General features: G+C 35.7%; 2 protein-coding genes and 2 long non-coding RNA genes across 8 annotated transcripts; 3 read left to right on the top strand and 1 right to left on the bottom strand.

The window, feature by feature from the left end:
* Positions 1-1,257: 1,257 nt before the first annotated feature.
* LOC141586275 (uncharacterized) lies at positions 1,258-4,837 on the top strand. 4 transcript variants are annotated; one of them, XR_012519493.1, is made up of 7 exons: positions 1,258-1,724; positions 2,031-2,069; positions 2,852-2,875; positions 3,059-3,125; positions 3,814-3,991; positions 4,099-4,181; positions 4,531-4,837. It is a non-coding gene; the product is annotated as an uncharacterized LOC141586275 (long non-coding RNA). The 4 variants fall into 4 exon arrangements; XR_012519494.1 differs by lacking the exon at positions 2,852-2,875; XR_012519492.1 differs by having other exon boundaries at positions 2,031-2,875.
* Positions 4,838-6,167: 1,330 nt separating this feature from the next.
* LOC141586271 (histone acetyltransferase of the MYST family 1-like) lies at positions 6,168-12,740 on the top strand. The gene is made up of 9 exons (XM_074407446.1): positions 6,168-6,633; positions 8,819-8,907; positions 9,121-9,180; positions 9,764-9,973; positions 10,223-10,291; positions 10,429-10,590; positions 11,083-11,176; positions 11,344-11,486; positions 12,324-12,740. The coding sequence occupies exons 1-9, from the start codon at positions 6,303-6,305 to the stop codon at positions 12,525-12,527; spliced, it is 1,362 nt and encodes a 453-aa protein (XP_074263547.1). The 5' UTR covers positions 6,168-6,302; the 3' UTR covers positions 12,528-12,740.
* A 770-nt stretch (positions 12,741-13,510) lies between these two features.
* Positions 13,511-17,955, top strand: LOC141586274 (uncharacterized). Of its 2 annotated transcripts, XR_012519490.1 has the most exons (3): positions 13,531-13,855; positions 16,721-16,773; positions 17,654-17,955. It is a non-coding gene; the product is annotated as an uncharacterized LOC141586274 (long non-coding RNA). The 2 variants fall into 2 exon arrangements; XR_012519489.1 differs by lacking the exon at positions 17,654-17,955 and having other exon boundaries at positions 13,511-13,855; positions 16,721-17,381.
* Positions 17,956-20,559: 2,604 nt separating this feature from the next.
* On the bottom strand, positions 20,560-22,936 carry LOC141586273 (uncharacterized). Its single transcript, XM_074407447.1, has 2 exons — positions 22,200-22,936; positions 20,560-21,759 (listed from the first exon to the last, which is right to left on the bottom strand). The coding sequence occupies exons 1-2, from the start codon at positions 22,548-22,550 to the stop codon at positions 21,151-21,153; spliced, it is 960 nt and encodes a 319-aa protein (XP_074263548.1). The 5' UTR covers positions 22,551-22,936; the 3' UTR covers positions 20,560-21,150.
* Positions 22,937-27,271: the final 4,335 nt, after the last annotated feature.

The raw sequence follows: 27,271 nt of genomic DNA, 5'->3' as shown, positions 1-27,271 counted from the left end.
GATTGAATTTTTTTTTGAAGAAAGTGATACTAGAAAAAATGTTCTATGGAAAAAAAATGAAGAAATCCGGGTATTATTGTTGTTGTTGTTGTGTCCAATAAAGCATATACTTTATATTGAATTCATGTTGTTGTGTCCATTTGAATTCAAATATAAATTTCCTACGGAAAAAGATTAAGAAATCTGGGTATTGTTGTTGTTGTTGTTGTTCCTTTATATTTGAATTCATGTTTTCTATTTGGTTTAATTTAAATGATTTACATGTGACAGTATTTTGGTTAGTTTGTCAAGTTTTTGTCATGCTGATGTATAACTTTTGGTCAATATATTTTTTATATAAACTTTAAAGGATCATGAAACGCACGTGAATGGAGATAAGGCAAAACATCACTTGGATAATTTCAAAAGGGAAGAAATACAAAAGACACAAAATTGAGTAAAATTAAAGGTAAAAAAACGCAAGGTAGAAAGTGATCAGTTAATGTATTATACAACCGGTTGTATATACAACTTATTCATTGTTGTGGAGTTTTGTTACAAAGTTGTCGAGCTCTATTAACAAAATTATCGAGTTATGATACAAAGTGTTGAGCTTAACAGAATAATTATTAAGCTCAATAACTTCGTAAAATAGCTCAATAACTTGTAAAATAACTCAACAACTTTGTGTGAAAGCTCGATAACTTTGACACGGTTGTACATAACTTTTATATAACCAGTTGTAGGATAATATTTGTGGAAAGTGATAAGTTATGATTATATTGTTTTATTTAAAGATAGACTCAAATAAAAGAGCACATATTTTATGTTAATGGGTTGGAAAGTTTCCGGTGCAAATTTTGGATAACTATTTTGTTCACATATCTTTATTTTCGTAATTGACAAAAGAAATATTTGTCTTCGTAATTCAAACTATTTATACTCCCTCCCATCCAAACCAAATGTTACATTTGACTTTTTGGCACTATTCATGATTGTAGAGAATCTTTGATATTATTAGTAATGTATAAGAGAAAACATAGTCATGCGAGATCTTGTTCGATTCATCGTCATGAATGCTATTAGAATATTAAGTTTTTATGATTTTTAATAATGTGTAACTAAAGATATTTACGTTGCAAAACGCGCATCGGCAAGCGTAATAAAGTCAAATGTAACCTTTGGTTTGGATGAGAGGGATTATTTTTTTTTAAAAAAAAAAAGTATTTGTCTTATACTATATATTGTAATTTGTGTAAGAATTTGTTACACATCTATAAAATACTACTAAAAGCCTAAACTAAAATGGCTCCTAAAGTCCACGTCATTAAAGCCACGTGTGATTGAAAAATGCCACATCTGATTAATGGAATGCCACATTTGTTTTATGAATGACAAGGTTGCACTAAATGGCACATCACCAATCTATAAATAATATTTAAACTTACGATATTATGAAAGTATTAAAACTTTCTCCCTTCCCAAAACGGTTGTCACCATTAACGCACCATTAATGGAGTTCCCTTCACCTTCCTCTCTTACAGAAACGACCCAAACAATAATAGCAACTCAATTAACTCACATGATTTGTATATTATTACTCTTTATTATAGTATATTATTACTCTTTATCTTTCCCATCAATTTATTCGACCGTTTCTTCGCATATTCATCATCATCTACAGTATTTAGACGGAATCGGTATTATGACCTTCATCTTGTGCTACCGTCCAGGTTAACAAACAGGTATGATTCTATTCATTTCATTTGATTCATCTCATGTTTACGCATAATTTAAATTTAATTGCTATTGTTTGATTGATTTAACATATTGATGATTATCGCCTTTTGCCGATCGATATACGCAATGCTTATTGCCGTCGTAGTTGCTCCTTATTTCGCTAATTTGCATTCTCCAGAGACTAACGACATGGAAATGATTTTGGGACGAACTAAATTTGTTAGAGTTCTATTTAATACTGTTAGTATATTGTTTGGGTTTTGGGTTTCCCCAGTACTCCAATTGATGGCCTCGTGTGATCCATTTTGCAGGACAAAGACCCTCCATTTTCTCCACCAATAAAAAAAACGGTAAGTCTCCCTCAAGACGGCAGTCCGGCACAACCTGCCTTAAGTTTAAGATGGCACAAGTTGTATAAAAATGCATATGTAATTATGTATAAAAATCAGTTGCACTGATAGTCCGCATTGCCTTTTTTTTTATTATTTGTTTAATTTGGGTAGCTAAAGCTTTTAATTAGATAAGACTATCATTTTATCTTTGTAAACTGATTGATATCAGATAAGTTGATTTGTTGGCCAATCTCTCAGCTTATATCTCTAAAATGCATTAAGGAGGATCATGGGACAACAATGACGACATTACATTGTTTTGCTAGGTTGGGTTTGAATGACAATGGTTCATTTAGACAATACAATAGCTCCGTATGGTCTTGATCTACAAAATACCTCCAATATAGTTTTACGATGTTCATGTTAAGCTAAAAAACAGGACACTCACCTGTATGAGTTTGTTCTAACCAATTCTACCGTACCAAAGAGGTTCCCTAAGCATATTGTGTGTTATGTACTTATGTTCAGGTTTTATTCTACTAATGCTTTTATCTTCAGAGATTTTGGTCCTTTAATTACTTTACAAAGATTGGTTAACTGACAAGCTTAACCCTTGAAAAATCTCTTCAAATTGTATCCCTTAATTGTTGTGCAATACTTAGTTTAGGCCATTATTTCTCAGAGTTTAGTTCCCTTGAAACCATTTACTCTTATATGAGGCTTCAATGTTGCTCTGTATATTCAAAGCTCGTTGCTTAATCAATTTTTTATTCAGTTCGTACGCGTTTCTCAACCCGCAGGTTAAGCCAGGATAACTTCGAAAGGTACAGATTAACCAACCTCCTCTGCTGACTTACACACAATGGAAAATAATTTATTTTTGTGATTATATGGAGCGCTTCCGACTTTGTACAATTTCTCTGTCATTAGTGTAATTATTTTGTTTGTGATCATGGAAAACAAAATCCGTTAATGAATCGCGTACTTTTGATTGTTACCAAGTGCAGGTTAGGGTATAATTCATTGGTCAACGCATGAACCATCGAAGTTTTTCTCTAAACCAACTAACTTGAGGTAAGTAGTTCTTTGCCCATATTTTTCGTCGTACGTCAAATCATTGTTGCTAATTATTAATGAGATGAATTTTTGTGACTCTTAAAGAATACTTCTCTCATAAAATTGATTTCGACAAGGGTTGTTAGGTTATACATGAGAAAACCCATTATAAGATTTTCAGAGAACCTAACGCACAAAAACTCACGAAACCAAACTAAACGGATTGCTAATAGATTGCTAATAGGATTCTACAACCCACCATAATGTCGGAGCAAAATGATATGTACAAGAAATGTCGAAGTAATTGTGTATAATTGAGGAAGCTGGAGACAAAGGGTAGTGTTGTTTTACCTTTTCTATTTTGAACTTCTAACCAGTTTGAAACGGTGGACAGTTTCCATGCTAACAAGCTTTAAACTATGAGCATAGCCTCTCAGTACCTGAATTTGTGTGCGTACCATATCCATGCTACTCTAATGGCATGTGAAAAAATCTTTAACAAACATGGTTTAAATAAAGCAATTTTTGGTTGACAATCTGACCCTCGAGGCCCAATTAGTCTTTCTAGATTGTATATGTTGTTTTAATGACCGATTTATTCACTTGGCTTGGTGTTGGGAAAAAAAGAAGACTATTTGTTAGGTTGTGAGAAATTAGAAAGATAATTGAAAGTAATTACTTCTCATGTACATCCAACCCCTTGCAGGATGATGGAAAAGAAAGAGTTTTTAATATTTTACAGGAATGTATTGGCAAAGAATACACATTTAAAGTCAAGGTCGGGATGAGCAAATTTGGGAACGAGCGAGAACTTAAAGGACAAGACAATGCCAACAAATCCAAAATTCGAAGAACCAAACAACGCCAATAATGAAAAAGAACAGGTACGTAGGACTACACTACTAAAGTAAACACTGCAATACTACTACAAGGCCGCCAAAAAAAACAAGACGGACGTTTTAAATGATTTAACATGAACAATAAACAACAGGTACATGACTCCGATGACAATTCCTGGAAGCTACTCTCAACCACAACACCAGAGAACAAAGAAAAACGAAAACAAGCAGAAAAGTAAGTAAATTTCATACACATTAAACTATGATTAAGTAAGAAGCGTTCGCAGCATTGTTCAACAGTTATATATATAATTTTTTCCTTTTTTGATTTTAATAATATTATTACTCGCTACATAATTTTTATTAGTTTTAACTTTATATAACTTTAAAATAAATAAATGAATGATTAATTTTTAGGTAATATGATTTTTGAGAAATATATAACGTTACATAAAATTTAAAGTTTAGTATTTACTTTTAAGTTTAATTGCTTTTAAATCTTCCTAACAAATAAACAGCAAAATTTAATATTTATTATGCTTTAATTTGTGTTTAATGCTATAACAATTCCAACTTTTTTGCAGGACAATAATAACAAAACAAGACACCGATCTGGCGAGGTGCAACACAAACAGAAAGCGTCCAAAATTAGCGGAGACAACCACCCCACGTAACACCACCACCTAAAGAGCTAATGGATAATATAATGAGTAGGGAAAAAGGCACAACTGAAATTACACGGCAAGAAGAATCTATTGCCTCCGTCTAGAGTTGCCATTTATTTTTCTGGCTAAACCCCTAAACAATAGTTTCCTTTCATTTAATTGTCGTATCTTTTCATTGGTCAATACACTATATGTACTACTGCTTAATTTACAATTTCGTCCCCAACTTAATGGCTAACCTATACAAAAAAAAAAAAATACTAATAGCATAGCTAAATTCGCTTTAAACGGCCACTTAACAAACTAAAAACGGTAGAATGAATAACATAACCAAGAAAAGTAGCCAAAAAACGACCCGTGAGATTCACGGGCATCTAAACTAGTTTATATTCAAACACTGACGTTCAATTTTATGGATAAAATAAACTTCAAAATCCTAAGAAAACATAAAACTATCTCGTGTATTGCACGGGTGACAAAACTAGTTGGGTTTAAACAACCTAGGACGTGTTTAGGATAGTTTAGAATAATAATATAATAACATCTCAAACTTACAGAAAATAAAATAAAATACGATGTTGTAATATATGAGTTGCTCGATCTAGTGAGAGGGACTTACTCGATCGAGCACCCTCGACTTGACCGGGTTATTCACCCGCTCGTTCAAGTTGGTCGAATTAGGAGCTATTCTTAATCTGACACAACTTTCCCTTAAAGTATACAATGGTTTGCTCGATCTAGCAACTTGGATGTATTAGATCGAGCACCCTAGCTATTTAATACAAGTTATTACAATAGAGGTGTTCATAAAATGTCTATAACCGACAAACTAGATTGATTAGGGCCGGTCCAAATCGGGTACATGCCGGTCCAGGACTACAAATATTTAGTGATCAATCTCTGGTCCGACCCAACCTTAGAAAAAAATCCTTATGTTACTCTTTTAGTCGAAACGATTTGGTTTAAGCCCGGCAAAGACCGAACTCTAAGGGTTCCATTCGGATCCCAACCTAACCGTTCGGTCTCGGGTTTTAGGGCAAAAGGTTGTCCGATGCCTGGGTTCAGGCATTTCGGTTCCGCACCTCTAAACACTCTCTACTTCGGACTGACTCATTTGATGGAGCGAGTTGGGTGCGCTCCCTCAATTTTGACCCAAGTAGATAAATTTTGACTAGTCCTTTACCGACCCAAGTCGGAAAGTAATTTGGACCTTTTCAATTTCTTTATCTCCATTTTCTCTCTAATACACCCATATTATATTCTATATCTCATTTTTACTTATTTACCGTACTACTTAAATGTATTTATAACCACCCGTATGACTAGAATTCAATCCGAACCATTAAAAGTAATGGACCTCAATTTTCCCATATCTTTTAAGAAAATGGAAAGAATCCTTACTCATCAGACAAGTTAAATGAGATGGCCGTGTGCCGATCTTAGTGAGGATACGTTGGACCAACTTGCTGCCATGCCGTCTTTTTCGGCTCATGAGGCAAGCCGGGTTGCCCCTCATTCACTTCCAGTCGTCCACCCCATCTTCACCTTATTTAATTGTATAATCGCCTTACACAAGACTAACCGATTAGTCGGGCGATTACCAACGAGAGATACACCTACGGTTTATACAAAGTGCTATCCGGTCTAAGAAACAACCACAAGTCGAGCTTCCAGTTAAAATCACCCAAAAAATGGGGTCATTAGATCCACCATCTCAAAGCGGTAAAACCCTAATTCACGACGATGTCGAACAAAATCACCGCCACCATCACCACCACGAACACATCAACGTCGAACTTCATCCGCCGGCGAGAGGCGGCGACAACGGTGGCGGAAGGAATAATCCGGCTGTAAACGACGCTTTAAAGAGACGGAAAAACGGATTGCTTCCATTAGAGGTGGGAACTCGAGTGTTATGCAGGTGGAGAGATGCCAAATATCATCCTGTTAAAGTTATTGAGCGTCGTAGAACTCCGTATGGCGGTATCAATGATTACGAGTATTATGTTCATTATACCGAATGTATGTATGCTCGACGTTCGCTTTCGGTTTTCATGTTTATCAGATTTTGGGTAGGGTTTTACTGTTTTATTTATGTTGTGTGTGTGTGGATAATTGTGTTGATTGGCTGGATTGCTGTTTTTGTTGATTTGAATTAGGGTTTTGTGAAGTTTTAGCTTTCCATAGATGATTTTAGGCTCCGTTCTTTTGGACCGAGGCTTTGTTTGGATAGAGGAATTTGGAGGCAAACCGTCTCCGTTTGCTCAGCTACCTCCCTTTCCCTTCCTATCCATTTCCCTCAATTTTCCCTATCCGAACAAAGGGCGAAACTATGTGAGCTAAACTAAACTTAGCTGAATTTATCGTAGAAGCTGAACTGACTTGAACACGAAGAGTAAAAATGAAATGTAATGAAGTGAATGGGACTTAATTGAAATTAAGTTCAAACCAAAGAGGCTTTAGTGATAGTGTTAGAAATTAGTGATTTAGATGCATATGAACCTCTTTGTTGTGATGTTGTTCATGCATGGCTTGGAGTCGAATATACCTGTTGCAATTACAAGTACTATGTTCATTACGCAGGATTGTCGTCCTTTAGATCCCCCACCTCCATTTTATTATCCAAACAATATAATTGCCCCCCTTCAAATTCCTTTCCTCTCTTTTCCTTCCAGTCCAAACAAAGAGTAAGGGCTTGTTTGGATACCAAAATAGGAGGGAAAGGGAGGGGAGGGGGAAAGAGGGAAGAGAAAGGGAGGGGAGGTGGAGTGGGTGTTTGGATACAATTCCCCTCCAAATCCTACCTATTATGGAGAGTTTTTGGCTTGCCTTGGAGGAGGGAAAATGGATCCCTACATTTCCCTCCCTCCTTATTTGCTATCCAAACAAGGGATTTTAAATCCCCTACTCTCCCTCCCTTTCCATTTCTTTCCCTCCAAATCCCTCCATCCAAACAAGCCCTAAGGATTTGTTTGGGTTCAAAAAATGGATTCAAAAAGAGGAAGGGATGGGATAAGAGGGAAAGGGAGGGGAATGGAGCAAATGAGTTTTACCTCCAAATCATTTCTATGTTGTAGGGATTTTATTCTGCCTTATAGGAGAGAGATGACAAGATTCATTTTCCCCTCTCCCAATCCACGTACATCTTTTCACTAACCAGGCAAAGGAAATTGCCCCCTTCCTTTTCCTCCAAATCCCTCTCTCCAAACTAATGGCTTGTTTGGATGAGGTGTTTTGGACGGAAAGGGAGGGGTTGGGGAGGGAGGGATACACATTCCCTTGTCTGGATAACAAATGGGGCAGGATGGAAATGGAGGGGGAGAGATTTGGAGGGATCCATTTTCCCTCCTCCAAGCCTAATCAAAATCCGTTCACTATAGGAAAGATTTGGAGGGAAATTGTATCCCTCCATTCTCCATTCCCACTCCCCTTCTCTTCCTTCCCTTTCCTTTCTCTCTATCCCCCTCCCCTCCCTTTCTCTCATATTTTGCTATTTAAACAAAGAGTAAGAGTGAGAGGATGGTATGTTGGAAGGGTTTTCATGCTATCTCGAGTATGTTGAACACATTTTCTGTTAATCGCGAGACTGATGGTGGTGATGTTGATATAGGAGGAAAAAAATGTCAGGTTATGGCAGAAGTTGAGTCAGCCAATGCAAAAGTCTTAAAATAGTCGGTCATTCCTCGTATGTAAGTTGGTCGTTTTGGTAGCCTGCTTTTCTTTCTCTGGCTAATAGTATGATTAATGATTCTATAGAAGATGTTGATTGCTTTTTCCTCCTCCTGTGGATAATTTATAGAATTTATATTATCAAAGCCTTAGTGGATTGCACTTTTCTCTGTACAGTGAAATTTTACTGCTATATCTCCCCGTTAATGTTAATAATTCATTTCGATGTTTGTTGTCCTCTTTTATATCTTAGTGGAAAATTTGAAAGTTCTATAGAGGTTTAAAGTTTGCTTTTCTTTTGTTTTGGAATTTTGGTGTTCGGATGTTATGTGACTTCTTGTATCAAGAATTGGTAACTTTGTTTTCCTGGGGAGCACCAACTGCTTTGCCTGTGTGTTTCTGTTAATGTATATGACTTAAGTTCACTGTAACGTCTGTTGATTGCGTCTGGATAAAGGTTCATCAAAGTAGACATGCTGTGAGCCTGCTTGAGAAGTTTCTTGTTCACAAGGTAGTCTTTTATTCATTTATGTTTCAGTTAACAGAAGGCTTGACGAGTGGATCAAGCTTGACCAACTGGACCTGGATTCGGTAGAGACTGTTGTTGATGAGAAAGTGGAGGATAAGGTGTGCTTATTAGGACCTTTTTTGGCTATCTTAGTTTTATTATGCTAGTTGTGGCTGTCAGTCTGTTTATTATTATCTGCTTTAGTTGGCTTCTCGTGTGGGAAATTAACTCTATGATGGATTATGTAGCATTGTGATTTTTTTTTCAATGGGTCCTTTTTGTTTTGTTTAGAAGTGAATCCATTCTCTTCAATTTGATTTTCTTTGTTGTAGGTGACAAGCTTGAAGATGACTCGACATCAGAAACGTAAGATTGATGAGATCCATGTGGAGGTACGTAATACACTGCATTGTTATTCTAGCTTTGTGAGTCTGTTTTAGTTACCCCTAGCTTATGTTCAAGATAATTGATTATAGTAGGGAAATAGAAAAAAACATGCTGAGCCATGCTACTTAAGCACCTATGTTGGATTGTTGGTAAAGAATTCAACGCCATTTTCATGACTCTATCCTTGTATATTTGACGATCTGTCACCACAACTTAAATTTATAACACGGTGGATGTACATCATGTTATTAAACTCCCAAGTCCCTTGTAAGAATCATGGCCAGATGGTATTTATGAACATGTTTGTTAGTTACATTGGCCATTAGACATATTCGAAATCCCTGAATCTATTTGGCCCACTCTTCCTCTAGCTGATATTTCTTCATGCACTCCAATAGTATCATAGTTTGACAAATTTAAGACACTGAACCTTGGATCGGAGGATTCTGGAACAATGTCGTTAGTTCCCAAAAGCGAAAATTATAATGAGACTATAATATGAAATCTAAAAATATGCCAGTTGGGAAGTGACTTATCTATTCGGTCAGTTTGTCTTAGTTACGGAGTTTTATATCCTTAAATATGCAGGGTCATGAGGAGCTGGATGCTGCAAGTTTGCGTGAACACGAGGAGTTCACAAAAGTGAAAAATATAGCAACTATTGAACTGGGTAAATATGAGATCGAGACGTGGTATTTCTCTCCCTTTCCACCAGAGTACAATGATTGCGTAAAGCTGTTTTTCTGCGAGTTCTGCCTCAATTTCATGAAACATAAAGAACAGCTACAACGTCATATGGTAAGCTGTCTCTCTGTAGTTGCAATACATTCCTTTACCGAAATTCAACTCATGAATGCTTGGAATTTGATTGTTGTGTTATTGTACATAGCTTAGCAGCAGTTACTGCTTTTGTTTCCACTTAGTTGAGGACCCAGAATATAATATTGTATTGTTTGATGTAACTTATACGATGCCAGTTTTCTTTCTTATCTTGGCAGAGCTAAACTTGTGAACTGAATAATGAATTGAATTTACTTATGATTCCAGAAAAAGTGTGACCTTAAGCATCCTCCTGGAGATGAGATCTATCGAAGTGGGACATTGTCAATGTTTGAGGTACTGTCTTCTAACTCCACTCCTGTCATTCTTTGTTGTATTGTAGTTAATGTTCTTAGATGAGATTAAATTTTAGCGCGTATGAATCTAATTTCTGTTAAGCTTAAGCCTTTTGTTTGTTCTATGCTTTTATATAGGTTGATGGCAAAAAGAACAAGGTGTATGGGCAAAACCTTTGTTATCTGGCAAAGCTATTCCTTGACCACAAGACACTGTATTATGATGTTGACTTGTTCCTGTTTTATGTCCTTTGTGAGTGTGATGATCGAGGATGTCACATGGTTGGTTATTTTTCCAAGGTATGGTTAGCCGCTTTGGAACTTTATTATTGCATTAATATTTGTCAGATGTCAATTTTAGCTCTTCGCCTGTGATATATGTAAACAGTTATTTGTTACCTTGTGTACTCTTTACCATCTTATCGTGTTTGTTTCCTCTGTTTCATCGCACATTAATGAGTTATTTTTGTGAAATTCTTTGCTTTTACTCCCAATGGAAACAAGCCGTTATTGTAGGTGTAGTATGCTTTAGTCAGCCATCTGGTTTTGCTATTGTATTATCTTTCACTTCTTACAAAATTAGTTATTGAATTACTGTACTTAACGGAGTCCTCAACCCTGCTAAAAATAAGGCATAGTTGTGTCAGAATGGTTTTTTTTTTTCATTTCTGGTTGGCCGTCTTCCTAAGTTCCTCGGTGATCTTGATGCTATGGGCCATGGCAGTAGTTTACTAGCGTAGTACGATTCCGGCTTCCTGTATTTCATTGCTGAGCTATTCTTTGTTTATGCAGGAAAAACACTCGGAGGAAGCCTATAATTTGGCATGTATCCTTACCCTTCCACCTTATCAGAGGAAAGGCTATGGCAAATTCCTTATTGCATTTTGTAAGCTCTCTGTCTTCAGTATATCCACAAGTCCACAAGTGACTTGTTAGAATTCGATGATAGTGATATCTCTGTTCATGGCCATAACACAAATGCGTGTTTAATATTGTATTAATTGAAAGTCTTCTGTAAAATCTTTTGTTGTTAACATCATATGTTTATAATAGCTTATGAACTCTCAAAGAAAGAAGCTAAAGTCGGCACACCAGAAAGACCACTCTCAGATCTGGGGATGCTGAGCTACCGGGGATACTGGACACGTGTTCTTCTGGATATTTTGAAGAAACACAAGGGAAACATTTCTATCAAGGTATATGCATATTATCATAGTATAACCAGTAACTTGAGACCCTTTCTAGAATTGAAAGTAAAAGCGTCACTTAAAGTCCTGAACTCTCGAATGATATTAAATGGTTCACCAAATAAAATAGTGTCAATGATAAAATGGTCCCAAACATCATGGAAATATATACTAGCTAAAAGGATTACTGTCCATTAAAGTTAATGTAAAAAATACGCATAGTATAAAAATGCGGTGTTGGCAACGGCTGTGAATCTTTGTATAGGAATAGCACGGATGTAATAGCTAGTATAAGTTATTGTGAAACCATCTCATACAAGCAGTTGCGTAGTATAAAAATGCGGTATTGGTAATAGTTGCTAATCTCAGTATAGGGATACCGGGGATGTACTGTAGCTAGTTGTGTCCATGATTTGAAAATGTGGACCGAGTGCATTATCTTCACCACATTATAAGATTTGAAATTTGAGTTAATTCCCTGGCATGTCAGGCGTTTTATCTCTATGGTGTGATATCTACAGGAAATAACATAATATGGTGGTCAGGGATTCTATTACGTAATAGGGCGTTTATGTAACATTAAATTTCTTTGCGAATTGTCTGCGGCACACAATTCCTTGTGCTCTTCATGAAGTTGGTACAAACATCGAGTGGCAGCACTCATGATTTACTTGCCAAATTCATAACCACCAGGAATGCATTATAGCAACATTTGCAGCAAAAAACCAACTTTTTATTCTTTAGATCAATGTTCGGCCTAGTAAAATTTTACAGTACGTCAGTATCTGAAAAATATGTTCTGTCTTATGTTGTAATGGACTAATGGTTGTGGCTTCTCCATTGTAGGAGCTCAGTGATATGACCGCCATTAAAGCAGAAGATATCCTTCAGACCCTCCAGAGTCTTGAATTGATACAATATCGCAAGGGGCAGCATGTCATATGTGCAGATCCGAAGGTCTTGGACCGTCATCTGAAGGCAGCTGGACGCGGAGGTCTGGAGGTCGATGTTTCCAAACTAATTTGGACTCCTTATAAGGAGCAAGGCTAATATTCTAGCTTCCTCTACCGTTCAATTTTGCAGTTGTATCACACTTAACAAATCTAACTGTATCGTTTAGATGATGTATGAAATTGATGGTTCTACTCGTATTTGTTCGAGCTGGGTTTGTAATTTGTATATAGAAATGTAACCTGTAGATCATAGATAACTGTAACACGAATTCTTCTCTAATTGTTCCATTAAATATTCCGTCGCACTTTATCGAGCCTCCTAGTAGCGTGGTGAACTTTGTTTTGAAGACCACGATTGATAATCAACATACTCAAATTCTTTTTATTATTTTGGTGCTACAGAAGAGAGCTTAAATGACCTTTTCATTTCGAGTTTCGGCTAGTTTCTTACACACGAACTAACAAGTCCATGTAGTTCAAAGTCGACAATTTATTAGCTACATAAATCAAAGTGCAAGCTCGAGCCACAACTCAAAATTATCTTGCTTAAAATAAACTATAACTTGAAGACAAACAATTGAACTCCAATGTTATAGTCATTGACATGCTACATCTATGACCTAGGTCTGGAATATAGCTGTTCATGGGTACGCCTGCTCCGCACAATAAACGGTACGGAGAATAATCTTGGCTTTGCTACTAGTTGGAATATGTTTAAATCATAATTATAATCAATAGAGACAAGGATTAGTGCGACGCCATTAAACCATCAAAGAGTCTTGCTTGTGACGGTTTCTTCAAAGAGATCTCCCACAACCCCTTTTCACTTGCCCCTTTTGTCTCACGTCTCTTTAAAGTGACGAATTTTGTAACCATGGGTTTTGTGTGGTGGTTGTTCACCTCATCCTTTAACCATGAGGTCAGAAGTTCGATTCCCACTCATGGGAATGAAACAAATTCTTTGGTCAACCGTTTTTATCCGTCACAAATGAGAATTTGGGTTAAACCATCAACTTTCAAATTAAATCATCTCAATTTAAACAAAAATCATTCTCCGTACCCGCTTATTTAACACTCCGTACATGATTTTGAAGATTTGGCCCCATATTGACTCAATTATCAATTTCTTCCAAAATATTCCGTATGCACGATTGCACAACTTTCGTACAAAGTCAAGCCAGTCAATATTATATTAGAAAAAGTTTATCTTGACTATTGACTCTTCTAGACATGTAAAAACTGAAAACGACGTCGTTTACACCCAAAAACCCAACAACAAACACCTCTGGCGCGTCATCGCATCCTCAATGGAATCTCCAGCGACGTCGACGGCGAACTCCGGTAGGTTTCGATGCTTCCGATGCAGTATTTTCCGACGATGTTGCCGTTGCTTTTGCTGCTGTTACACTTTTCCTTGAATTGAAGGTATGGAGATTGTCGTAATCCTCTTCTTTGATATTTTGATTATTTGATTTCTGTATTGCTTGCGTTGATTTCGCTTTAATTTGTGTATTAGATTAATAGGCTGTTAGTTTGTTTACGCGATTTCTGGCGTGTTTTTCGAAGCGGTTTGTTCGCTTTTATGATTAATCTTATTTAGTTTTAATTGAAGTATGAAGATTGTCAGATTTCAGATTGTTTTCGTCGATTTCGCTTTAATTTGTGTGTTATGCGATTTCTGTTGTGTTTTCCGAAGTGGTTAGCTGACTTATGTGATCAAACTTATTATTTGATTCAATTAAAGCTATGAAGACTGTCATAATCTTCTTATTTAACTTTGGATATTTGATTTCTGTATTGCTTGCATTGATTTAGCTTTAGTTTATGTTAATCTGTGTATTAGATTGTTAATTTGTTTACGCGATTGCTGGTGTGTTTTTTGAAGCGGTTAGTTCGCTTATATGATCAATGCTATTTGATTCAATTAAAGGTATGAAGATTGTCATAATTCTCTCAATATTGTTTGCGTGGATTTCGCTTTAATTATTTATTAGACTGTAAGTTTGTTTACACGATTTCTGGTGTGATTAGTTTACTTTTATGATTATTTTTTTATTTGAGTGACTATTATTGTGATAATTAGCTTAAGATTGTGGGAAAATTGTTATCCAGTTTCTTTGTTTGTTTATGAAAACTTAATTTGCATCAATTCAGCTATAATTATACTATTAGGTTGTAAGTTTGTAACGTGATTTCGGTTCTTTGTTTCTAAAAAATTATTTTGCTTAGATAATTAATCATTTGAATTAAGTGTTATCACAATAATTAGCTAATTAGCTTAAGATTGTACTAGAATATGTTTTCTACTTTTTTTGTTTGTTTTGATGAAAAAGTTAATTTAAGCATGATAAGTGGTAGTTTTGTAAGTTTCATCGTCATTTAGGCTTTGCGATCACTTATGTGGTGATTTTAGGTGATTTTAGCATTGAAAGAGTCACGTCATGAATAGTGATGACAATTCTAAAGGATTTCGGTCCTATTATTTATCGAATGAATGAATTTGTCATGGTTTTGTTAGTGTCCGAGAGATGATCGAATAGTCATTTTATCAGGGAACTTAATATCTGTTTTAGCGTCTTTAGGAAATGCACAAATCGTGATTTTGTGAAGGGAGGAGTGTTAGGTATCGTGGCTTCTTCCTTATGTATGTATCAGCATAAGCTTGCGGCTTGCCACCAGGGGGAAGAACATGGAGCCTTTGTTTTAAGGTAAACATTCAATATAACCGAGGTTTGCAGAAAACCATGGGCAGTCTCTAACCTCTGACCAAGGAATTAGGAGATATAACTAATATGCATCATCATAGGAAAAACCTAATGAGAAAGTGGAAAGAAGTGAAAAACTAGATGGTACTCTATATCAATTATGGTGGATTTCAAGGGTTATGTTAGTATTTTCTTTAGAATCAGTCATGATTTTGCATACTGTATTTTCTACCAATGAACTAACAACGTCTGGGAAAATTAAATGTTATATTAAAAAACGAAGCATTGCGATCACCTAATTAGCACTTGTGTAGTCGTGTTATGTGTCAGTGTGAGAGCTGTGAAATAGTTTGAATTAAAATAGTTTCAATTTTCAAGTGCGCATTGCTATTTACATGTTAGTAAAGCCATGTGACTGGCTCAAATCCACTTTCTTCTCACCCTCACAATCACATTTACTAATACTCTAATATCGGTTGGATCTTTTCGTGTTTCACTAAATCTGGTTTTTGAGTCAAATACATGGAAATTCTCGCTACTACAGAGTTTTAGGATTTTAATACATTTCCTCCTATTGTTGTCTTCACAGTTCATCATCAAGCTATGTATCGTAGTCGGGTAGATCACTTGGAATTTCAACCTCCCGTTTTTAAGCAGGCTTACATTCTTTCCTTTGTTTGTTTTTATTATCTAACTTCTAATATCTAATAGCACAAAAGGAAGATTATGAGCCGGGGAAGGGTGAGGGAGATCCTAACTGTACCAAGAGATAGTTGTCCAGGGATGGGAGAAGACAAGCACTTGTACCAGCATGAAATGGTAGATAATTCCTTAAGTGGGGGTTAAGGCTTGATGCATCAAAGAGCTTTGTGTATTTGAATAGCTACTATTGTACGGAGTACATCTGAAACCTTTCCAGTTTTCTGAAATATATGGACTGGATCTTAAACTAGTTCCTGTGACTATAGAAGTTTCTGCACCGCTTGATTTGAAAATTTTCGGAAATATTTCTCTATTGAAACTTTATCTGTTGTAAACCGTGACCAACGTGTATCATAGAAATTCAGTTTTTTCTTTATTATCGATTTAAATTCCAAGTTTTTATAAAAGAAATTCGGACTTCGATTTTAAAACCTATAAGTTTACCTGGATTTTGTATTATGTTTCACTCTCCTTTTGTTTTCAATTTTTCTTTTCAATCTTTTCGCACTTTGAGGTTTGCGTTCACCCATGGACGGTTCTAAAGGATGATTCATGTCAGCCGACCCCAAATCATTTTGGGATTAAGGCTCTGATGTTGTTGTTTAGTGTTACGCATAAGTAGAAGGATCTAGGCCATATGGACATGATAGATGGAGAAATGCTAGTACGATGTACCTACAATTCTCCTCCTGTAAATGTAGTTGCTCTGTAGTCTTTTCTAACTGTTTTTCGCAGATAAACTTTGATGCTTGTATGCTACTGCATAATTGAGAGTGAATACTGCCTTTTCTTTTTCTATTTCCCTAAGTTTTCCATCTGCAAAATATTTTTATAACCATTTGTTGCTGGTTTGGTTAATATTACTTCTTTTCTTCTTTTTCAGAATGCTCGTTCTTTCTGAGACCCTTCCTTTTCCCTCTGATGAATCATTTTGAGGTACATACATAGTCCCATCGCCATGCTACTAATCTGATTTCAGCAATGAATTCTCATAAGTCATAACTACATATTTAAACCTTTGTGGCTTAGTGGCACATATATTGTCAGGAATCTGTAAATTGCTCCAGATTGTAGAGTCTTGAGTTTATATTCCATTGGAAACTCGGAGTTTATAATTTTGAGTGGACCATAAAAATTACTCCCTTTTAGGTAAGACATAGTGTGTCATTTTTGAAATGTAATGTCCATATTTCAACTAGTCTCTTTGGCCAGCTGTCCATTTTTTTTTACTCCGTTGGACTCTTAGATTTGTGGTTCTTAGGAACTTTTCAAGAAATTTAGATAGGTGATAGTGTCCGATGATGCATAAGAGCGCAGAATTCCCCAAACATGTTCCGATGATGCATAAGAGAGCGGAATTCCCCGAACATGTTCTGGGAATATCACTCTGTAGGTTACACTTAAGAGTTGTGTTATTTTTCTTGCTTCGTCATGCACTGTGGCAGTTATCATGCACTATTTTTTTTTATTAGGAAAAAGAGAGTATTATTATCACAATACTGCTTCAAAGGTTATTTTATAGACGAAAAAATTCATTTGTTTTACTTCGTAATTTGTCAGTAGGTCGTAACGCCTCAGACGAGAATTTGATTTTGAAAGAGTGGAACAACTAGTGTTTGATTTTGAGTTGTTTGTTTGTTGTACACTAGCCAAATATTTTGCTACATTTTTTTTTTTTTTTATTTTTTTTTTTTTTTATTTTTTTTTTTTTTTTATCAAGCATGTATAATAATATACTGTATCTAGAGTGTAGGCTTAGTTGTAAGTCAAATCTCTAATGATTGCCAGCTTCCTTTCAAATGCATGTGATATATAGACAGAAAATAGAAAGGCTGCAATAAAAGGATCTCATTGTCGATTCCTGAACATATCCCCATCATTGAAGCCCCAGGATGTAGTTTGAACATCTCTTCGACCTGGTAGCACTCAAACTCTATTGTTGAAGGAATCTGGCAAGTACGTAGGACTAGCTGCTTGTACTATCTTTCGTTATTTTTTCTTCTTGTCTTGCTCCTCCTGTCTTTAAATGATTTCCCATAGTTGTTCTGAGTGGGTCTTTTTCACTTAACCATGATTACCTGACATCAGCTCTAATTACTACCCACTATAGTAACATTATTACCTCTCGTAATTCCTCAAAAACTCCTGCCTATGATGCGTCCGTATCAGATCGTATCCATGCTGAAGTCATTGTTAAAACTAAAATTTTCAACTAAATCATAGTAAGATTGTATCCGTAAATATAAATTTCACCTTTAATTGTACCAATTAATTACTACTTCACAATATAGGCACAATGGTAAGTTATTTTGCATTACTTCGTCAATTATAAAATCAAGGAATAGTTAGCATTTGACTCTTAGAAATCGAAAATTCTTATTAGTATTCTCATACGACTGTAAACCGAGTGAGCTGTGAACATTAGTTTTTCGCTACAATATTTTTAATCCTCACCCAACCTGAAGAAGGATAATAGTATGTTCTTTGCTGATTTTGTTTTAGAGCTGGTCTTGCTTGTGACGGACTAATCCCGTCACAAGCTTGTGACCTCTCACAAAAAGGGAGAGGGGACAAGGTGGGGCACCCCCATGTGCTTCCCACTCACCTCTCAATGGGTATTTAGTGAGAAGAAACGGTACCCGTTACAAGCTTGCGACGGGTACCTCTGTCACAAATGAGAATTTGTGTTTGTTTTATTAGAAGAGACTTTAAACGTGTAGATGATATGAAATGTTGCTGAAATTTGTACTGTGTTTTCAGCAATTGTTCTCCCCCCATGTATGACTAACTTATTAGGTATTGGATTATACAATGTGTCTTCTTGTGCATTGTCTTCCAAAACAAGGTGACTTTTGGGCCATGATGTTATGGGCCACTTTCTCTAATTTCTTTGGCTTTGGAACTAGATTTATGAAACTAGACTTGTAAACTGTCCCATTTTGTGTGTCCCCTTTTCCTCTCCTTCACAAATCACAAGTAGGTCGATTAATTGACAATACTGAACTTTGAGCTTTCAATTTTCAATTATCATGAAACCTAATTTGACTACCTACTCTTTATGTTGACTCTTGCACGTGCATGTAAATGGCCCTTTCTTGATACCTCTACTCATTTAGCAACATCGTCGCAAATTTATATCCGTCAAAGTGTCAACCACTCAACCCATGGTTACTACTTGTAAATTGCATTTGATTACCTACCTGCGCATTGAAATCTGGCATTTTGAAGGAAACTGGTTTCCCAGAATTCAATAAGTCTCCTTCGTGACAGGTATATCCGTCACAAGCTTGTGACGGGTCAAATATCACCCACAAGGGTAGATAAGAACAAAAATTAATCCCTTAGGAGTCACAAATGATTTGTCTTATCCACCCATGTGGGTTTTACCTGACCCGTCACAAGCTTGTGACGGATATCGGCCGTCACAAATGAGAATTTGTGCCCAGAATTAGGGTGAAACTGTGAAGCCTGAGAAACATAAGCTTTGTATGCTTCATGTTTGCTACCTATTTCGTATGGTTTTCCTTTATTTGACCTACTTCTATGTCTTCCGTTTTGTTATTAAAACCAAAGTCAAGTACTAAAGCTACCACAACGCGAACCTAGGTTTAACAAGGGTTGAGGCTGACAAGGATTTGTAGCGGACAGACAAGAGGGTTAGCAGATTTAAAACTGATATTAATGAGTGAACCTACATCTTTTATTGTTTAAAAATGCAAATTCCGAGCATGCTTTTTTAAGCCGGAATAGGCTGAGTCTATTAGGTCGTTCCGCCATGATTCCATGAACAGCTAATTTGGACACCCTAAGGAGGCAAAGCATAAATTTGCGGGGATGGACAAAAAGCATGAGATTTAGTTGAGAGAGACAGAGAGAAGTGATGGGTATTATTTTGCCTCCCACAATTTCCCCCTTGAAAGGGCAACATTTTCGGTGTGACTGAGAAATCTGCTATCCCAGGTTTTATGTTTTTTTTTTCTCTTTTTCTTTTTTATTATAGAGAGTAGAGTGAAGAAAAGAGAGTTAGGTGCAGAAGAGACATGTCAGGCAGGGGAGTTTGAGAGAATCATAATCACGTCCATTGCTTTTAAAGGGTAGGAATAGAATCGAATCATTCAAAAGCTTAGTTACCAGACCTCTACTACGTTGGAATCTTTTTTTTACCCTGCTACTGTTAAAAACTCACTCCTTTTCATCATTCTTTCTCAACTGAAATGATTACTCATTTACTCATTTACTAGAGTGCACCCCTTTTCTTTCAGTTACCTTGGGAAGGAACAGTTGTACAAGGAAGCCCATAAGCAAATATCGCCCGACTAGTATCGCCTTGGAGGGGTGATTTAACGTTTTCCGGAATTGAATTTTAAACTTTATTTTGTGAGAGAATACCGTCATAATGCTTCTTACTTAAAACGCTTTGTGCCAAAAAAAAAAAAGATAATAAGATAAGATAGGTTAAATTGTTTGTTTGTTACCTCATCAGAAAGGACCAAAGTAAAAATTATAATTAGCCAAATAAAGGATGCTAAGGAGAAAAGTAGAGATTTTGACTTTGGTATAGAAAAATGTTAAGAATCTTCTATAGCTTTCTCTTTTAAGTAAGCTGAGTAAAAACGGCTTACTATATATGGTCTGTCCATTTTTTGTCATGCTGTTGCGTGTAATTTGATGTTAAAGTTAAACAACTACTACTGCATAGATAGAACTATAGAAGTCATGAACTTTTTGTTTTCATAGAAACCCCTTCTACATTGAAAATTATCCATGATCAAGAGTTTTCGACTTTGCTTACAGAATAGAATCATATAGTAGGACGACGATAATTTAAAATTAATACTACTACTATTACTACACATTCCTAACTAATATTTTGCATCTACTAATAATAATAATAAATTACGAAAAGCCCTTCTCCGAAGGACAATAAAGAACAAACATCAGCTCCTCGATTCATCCGTGTTCTTCTTAATACGACTTGAAAAAAGAACCATGTTACTGATAAATTAGCACCTCAACAATGCCTTCCAACACTACCACTAATTTCATTTTTTGACACAAAATGAAGTTAGTGGCAGTATAAGAAGTCTGTTTTTAGTGACTATTGTTGTTACCAAAAGAACCAAGGTGGGAAGAAAAAGTGGGGTGAATTCCAACACCCTACAAACCTTTGTTGGTTGATCATCTACGTGTATTTTTTGCTGAACCATCTTGTCATTTTTTTTTTTTTTTTTTCTTTTTTTGGTTTTTGATTTGAGTGCTCTGCTTTCTGTCCATCACTGGTAAATGGTAATTCTTTTTTTACCTTAATTAGACTTACCTGTGGCTACAAAAGTCTAAAAGCTTCTTTCTTCCTTCAACAATTTCATCAAAGAAATCATCAATTTGTCCAATAATATTCTCACTACCAGATCTTAGCACTCCAAAACAACCCTTGAGATCCTCCACTCTTTCCCTTATCCCCACCTCATATTCCCATTCCACTCTCTCCCCTCCTTTTCTCTCCAATTCCACTTTCAGCTCTTCCATAGCGGCTTTCGACCTCCTGAATTCGTATACCAAAATCCCTGCCCTCCCGCCATTGATCTGGTTGATTTGACCCGCTACCCTTTGTTGCAACCTTGCTGTTGATACCATAAAAGCGGACCCAAATATAGTACACCCTTCATACCCTCCTCCAAGGAAGTTTGATTCTGGCCAACAGTAGACTAACCCATGTAACAGGATCATCAGAATTAAAGAGCTTACATTTCTCATGGCATACAATACTCCTCTGAACCCATTGAACCCATTTAACTTCGACTCGATTGATACCTTCTCATCGAATCGTAGGCAGAGTGTTTGAATTCTTGTCTCCATCAGTGCCCTGTTTTCCTCCTCCAATCCTATTGCTTCCCTTCTACATCCTGATATCGCCCGAACAACCTGTTTTGTAGCAAAAAGTAAATCAAGGCTTATATATTTTTTGTTACCATTATATATTCTATGTGGTGTTTCCTTTTTTTTGTTCTGTTTCTCCCTCTGTCTCGGTCATTTGTTGTCTTATTCTATTTTGGGTGTCTCATCAATTATTGTCCTTTCTATTTTAAGAATGAACTTGATAAGCAATTTGATCATTCCCACTAAATTTGGTCCACTTGTCATTTAGTAATTGACCCCCTCCTTTTTCCTTGATTTTTGACCAAAACTAAAAGACAACAATTGACCGGGACGGAGAGAGTAGTTTTTTAACCTCCCCCGTCTTTGAGGGTGTATCAGAGGTTGCAAATGCATGATTAGACAAAGAACTTAAAAGGTGGTTTTGGGTGAAATTGTAAATAACCCGTAAAAAAAAAAAAAACACGCATGTACATAAGCACACATACCTGACGGGATATTTGGGGAGTGATATGGCGATGTGCATCGAGGGAAGAGGCGATATTTAGGCCAGAGGAGTAGTAATTCTCCATGGTAGAAATGCCGGATTTGAGAACATGGCAAGCTTCCCAAAGCTTGGAACTTTCATCCATGTATTCATCAAGCCATTTGTCTCCTACAGGGAGATGGAGTTTCTGGACTAAAAGGGTTAATTGGGAGTGGAATGATCGTAAAAGGGAAAGGGCTCTTTGAAGGAATTGGATTGACATGAAGTTGTTAGAAAGGAATGCTCTTTCGAGATCGTCTATGCCTCTTGTAAGAAAGGTATAGAATCCATTGACAGAGGAACTAGGGTCCATTTTTATGATCAAGGAAAGAAAACAGAGGATTAACAAGGGATCGTATAAGATTCGTGGAAACGAAATGAAGTGAAGTGAAGAGAGAAGGGGAGGAAAAGAGTGCAATGAAGGGGGGGTATTTAAATGGAGAATTTAGGAGGAGAGAGAAAGGAGGGGAATTGGAATTGGAGTTAGAATTGAAGGAGAAAAAGTGAAAGAAGAGGGTGTAAGAAGGGAATTGGAGGGGGAATATCTTAGAAGCTCAGGTTTCTAAGGTTGAAAAGGATTGTTGGGAGCAATGATAGGTGTTTCCTATAGAGGGGAAAGGATGATTGGTAATCTGCCAATTTCAATTGTTAATTGGGCAGAAAGAAATTTTGAAAGTGAAATTAATCAAAAGGAAATAAGAAAAAGGTTAAATGGTAGGGAGTAGTACTATCACTATTGTTTGGTAAGAAAAGATATCACCCCGTTTGTCCTTTCTTAAAACTGACATATTCGTCTTAAGAAAAAACGGGTCAACTGTACCCATTTAGAAAACACAAATTCTCATTGAAGACGGACACTATCCGTCACAATCTGAAGACGGATAGTGCCCCTCTCACAAAAAGCAAGTGACATTATTAATGGGTGCTCCATTTCCTACCCACTTGCCCTTTCACTTGCTTTATTGTGAGAGGAGGAGTATCCGTCTTCAGCTTGTGACGGATATAGTACGTCACAAACAAGACGCTTTGGAAAACAATATGGGACAAACTTTATGCTAGTTTTTCTTATTACTCCGTATTTAACCTGTTTTAAGTTTAAGAATTGATAATATTAATACCCGTCTTAAATAAGTATTTCCGAGGTTTAAAAAAAAGGAAAGGAGATGTAAATATGTACTAATGAGTAAGAGGAGTGAGAAAGAATAGACAAACTCTTTTAAGCATACGAATTTCATGAGCTTCCTTCCAATTTGTTACTTTTTTGGGTCTACATCTCTTCTTTATCTTATGTGCACCTCATTATTAAATTAAATTAGAAGATTTGTCTAAGTTATTGTTTGCATAAATTATTAAAATTTGGTGAGGTGGTGGGCTATGTCTGTGGTTTCTGTGATCTAATATTGATGTCATTGGCTTGTCAAAACTTTGACCGAAGATTGACTAAGATTTATAGTAACCTTGTATTATTTCCAAATTGCTACTAATCTTATATCCTTAATCATGGAATTTAGATATGGGGGATATGGTTTTTTCTTTGATTCTAGTGCTTTATTTGGCATGTTCTTCCCTCATTTTCCTTCCTCGAGCAACTGACCTTGTTCTCATTTGCTTCCTTTTCTATTGAAATCTGCATTTTTTACCTCTGATTTTGTCTTTCTGAAAACATATGGAATGATGGGGTTCTTTGAATTTGTCTTCCATACCATTCTACTATGCAAATTATCATGTCTTTTGAGGCTTTTCCAAACTTCTTGTTTAGTCAATGTTTCCTAGTTCTTTGGTTTATTGCTCCCCCTGAATTTTTGGCAAGGGGCAATTCTGCTTGTTTCTCTCTTCACTGTTCTGAGCCATTTTTCTGTCATCTTTACCATCTTATTGCTTCCTAAATTATTTCTAACATCTCGGATGTAATTCTTCTGTATGATTATGGTATTCTTCTGTATCAATCATGATAGCGCGTGCAAACCTTGAAAAACTTTGAGACTTGGTTGTAACTTGTAACGCAGTGTCACGTCTCAAATTTAATAGGAGTACGTTGTTTGTTTGCATTTAGAGACTAATAACTTTTAATTTGTCTTACAAAATAAGTTAGGTAATACAGCTTATGGGTTCTGTATTATTTAGGAGTAAAATTATCACTAATATGTCTTTTTCTTTAAGGGTTGAGGGGCCTAGGGAAGGTAGAAGGTGGGGGACCAGAAAATCTTAATTTTATGGATTATGATTTTTTACTTAATTGTTAATTACAAATTTCTGCGTCGTTCAATAGTAGAATGCTCGTGGGTTTTTGAAGAATGGGACGCTTAAGAGTATGTTGGTCTTTTAAGATCTCTTTGGAAAATGAAGAGAGGGAGCTTGGATTTTGGAAACAACATTCAAGAAAGAGATTACATTAATTAGTGTTTTTAGGAATTATTACATATGTAAGCTCTCCCTTGTTGCTTGTGCAAAGACCAAGTGCACCCCTCTTCGAAACAGGGGTTTTTGAGTATATTATAATCCTGCCATGATTAAGGTTAGCCTAATTGTAATTAATAATGGTTTAACCCTTAGGTTATGAGGGTTTGTTTGAGTTTAGACATGTTGAGAACTTTAAATTCGTAGTTGGCGGGTCGAAGCTACCATTTTAGTTGTATTTTGACGATTCGGTCATTAATTGGGCTAGAAACCTTGTGTTTTTATTATCTGTTCTTGATTCAACACATTTCCACTACAGTGTTTGAGTCGATACTCTATGATATATAATTTTGGATCATAACGAGTCGTTTTTTCTAGGTAAAGCAAATTTTAGAGGTCTAGGGTAAACCTTTTTGAGCTAGTTATGAAGCTTTGAATGAACTCATTCATTAGTGGCATTTTAATTTTTTTTTTTACTTGTCAACGTTCTCATTTCATTTTCTAAGTTGTAAGAATAAAGGAATATATTTCCATAAGGTACAAAGTCTATTCATCATCAATAGCTTAGAGCCTTAGCATTAATGATTATTTAAGAAAAGTATTTCTAGGGGGAACATATCCCTTTTTATTTTCCTTTTTTTTCTTTGTATATTTAGTATTAACACAAAGTTGAATATACACTTTTATCTTCTAAGAATGTTATAAGCATTAAGCCAATTAGTTCAACAATTGGTCTCCCTTGTGACGGGTTACCATTTGTGGCGGATATTTTGTGAGTTAAAATGGTAATAAAATGGGTTAGTGGAGAAAGGGGACCACATGAATAGTGTTGCAGAGAGAGAAAAAGTGGGTACTTTGTGAGGTAAAATGGTATCCGTCATTCAAGAGTGACAGATATGTGCCGTCACAAACAAGAATTTGTGTTAGTTCAAACTGAGTATTCTGTGCCCCTTATCCCTAAATAATTTCGATTCCGGTCGAATTTAGGGGCCAGATTTTCTAGTGTGTACTTTAATATTTTTCAAGTATAAAAAGTTAGTGATACCTTCATCATCCTCACATTTGTTGCCTCTTGTATAGAATTTTAGAACAAAGTTCCTTCAAGAAAAAGGCAAATATTCCAATCCACAAAACAGTTTCTTTTTATCAAGGTATTTCGATATCTAGTTGCTCCATATCATTAGGTGGTTCATATAAAACTTAATGGAATATTAGTATTTTTTTAAATCATTAGCCAAGGATCTTCGAAATTCCTACAATAATTGACGTCCTTTCTTTTATGTCGTGTTAGACTTTCTCATTTAAATAAACCAAATCGATTACACTTCTTTTAGAAATGTTAGGAAGCATTCAAAATTAAAAACTAAACTAGATTTATTGGATGATACGTGGAATTTTTGGGCAAATTGGTGTTTATTGGCAAAATTATTAGGACATTGGGGTTCATTCGAAATTATTTTGCCCCAATGGTGTCCACGTCATCACTTTCATTTTTTTTTCCAATTTTTAGGCAAAGTCGCTAAGTTTTTTAGCGGCTTTGTCTCCTTGTCATTTTTTAGATAATAAATGCCATAAGCTTATGAAAAATAGAGAAATAGGGAAGCCGCTAACTTTCTTAGCGGTTTTAGTGGTTATTCATTTCTAGAATAGGCTGTCATCAGTGTTTGAAGGTGACGGTTTTTGAAAAAAAAAATGAATAGTAAAGCCGCTAGGTTTCTTAACGATCCTACCATTCACTTTTTTTCTTTTTTTTTTCTAATAAAAAAAAAAAATTAAGCCGCTTACCATAAAAACTGAAAAATAAAATAAAAAATGATGACGTGGACACCATTGGGCAAAATAGTTTCAAACCAACCCAACTCCCTAATTATTTTGCTAATAAACACCAATTTGCCAAAAAATTCTGATACGTGAACTAAATGTTTCATGGTTGTAGTATTTGTCTTGCATTACGATCTTACTTGGACTGTGACGAGTGACGTTTTAGATGATAACGTCCTACCCATGATATAAAAAAAATGTTCATTGCAGTGAAGAACGTTATCTAGCTCAATGTGGGAAATATAATCAAGAATTAGTCCATAGTTTTATTGTTCTTGTGGCTGGATGGAAATTAAAGGAGCTTGTCTGACGCCTTAATTTAAGACGGTCTTAAACAAAACCGTCTGTTTTATTTATATCTATAGCTTCTTTATTTCAATCTCTGGCAGTTACATAATCTGAGTTATTACATAGAGATTGTTGAGTCAAATCAGTTGCAACTCTTGTAAGTCCTTCACAAATTCAGAAAATGTTACTTTTGTAGAAATGAGGATATTAATTGAAAGACATATACACCAAACTTAGCCAAACAAAGTGAGATGTAGTTGAGTTAGAGAAGAGTGTGGAGTAGCATATGTTAAAAACCATCAATTATTTGCATATCTTGAGAAACAGAGAATCACATTTTCTTGAATGCAGACTTTTTAAGTATTTGGCCTAAAGAAGAAGGTATAGCTGTACATTGAATAACTGTTTGTTGAGTGTTGCATTAGTTTAGTAAACATGCAAATAATGTGGTAAAATTTCTGAAACTCTAAATTGGGAAGAAATAAAAAGGGAAAATCTTTTTCCTCTGTTTTTTTTTTAAAGCTTTCT

This window comes from Silene latifolia, chromosome 6, assembly GCF_048544455.1.
Source record: "Silene latifolia isolate original U9 population chromosome 6, ASM4854445v1, whole genome shotgun sequence".
Lineage (NCBI taxonomy): Eukaryota > Viridiplantae > Streptophyta > Magnoliopsida > Caryophyllales > Caryophyllaceae > Silene > Silene latifolia.
This window is presented reverse-complemented; position numbering and strand designations above follow the sequence as displayed.

Excerpts from the sequence above, each read along its gene's own strand:
- LOC141586273 (XM_074407447.1), bottom strand. The coding sequence starts at position 22,550 with ATGGACCCTAGTTCCTCTGTCAATGGATTCTATACCTTTCTTACAAGA. Across the intron at positions 21,760-22,199 it reads CTCCCCAAATATCCCGTCAG|GTTGTTCGGGCGATATCAGG; the intron begins GTATGTGTGCTT and ends GCTACAAAACAG.
- LOC141586271 (XM_074407446.1), top strand. The coding sequence starts at position 6,303 with ATGGGGTCATTAGATCCACCATCTCAAAGCGGTAAAACCCTAATTCAC. Across the intron at positions 10,292-10,428 it reads GGACATTGTCAATGTTTGAG|GTTGATGGCAAAAAGAACAA; the intron begins GTACTGTCTTCT and ends GCTTTTATATAG. Across the intron at positions 10,591-11,082 it reads TGGTTGGTTATTTTTCCAAG|GAAAAACACTCGGAGGAAGC; the intron begins GTATGGTTAGCC and ends TTGTTTATGCAG.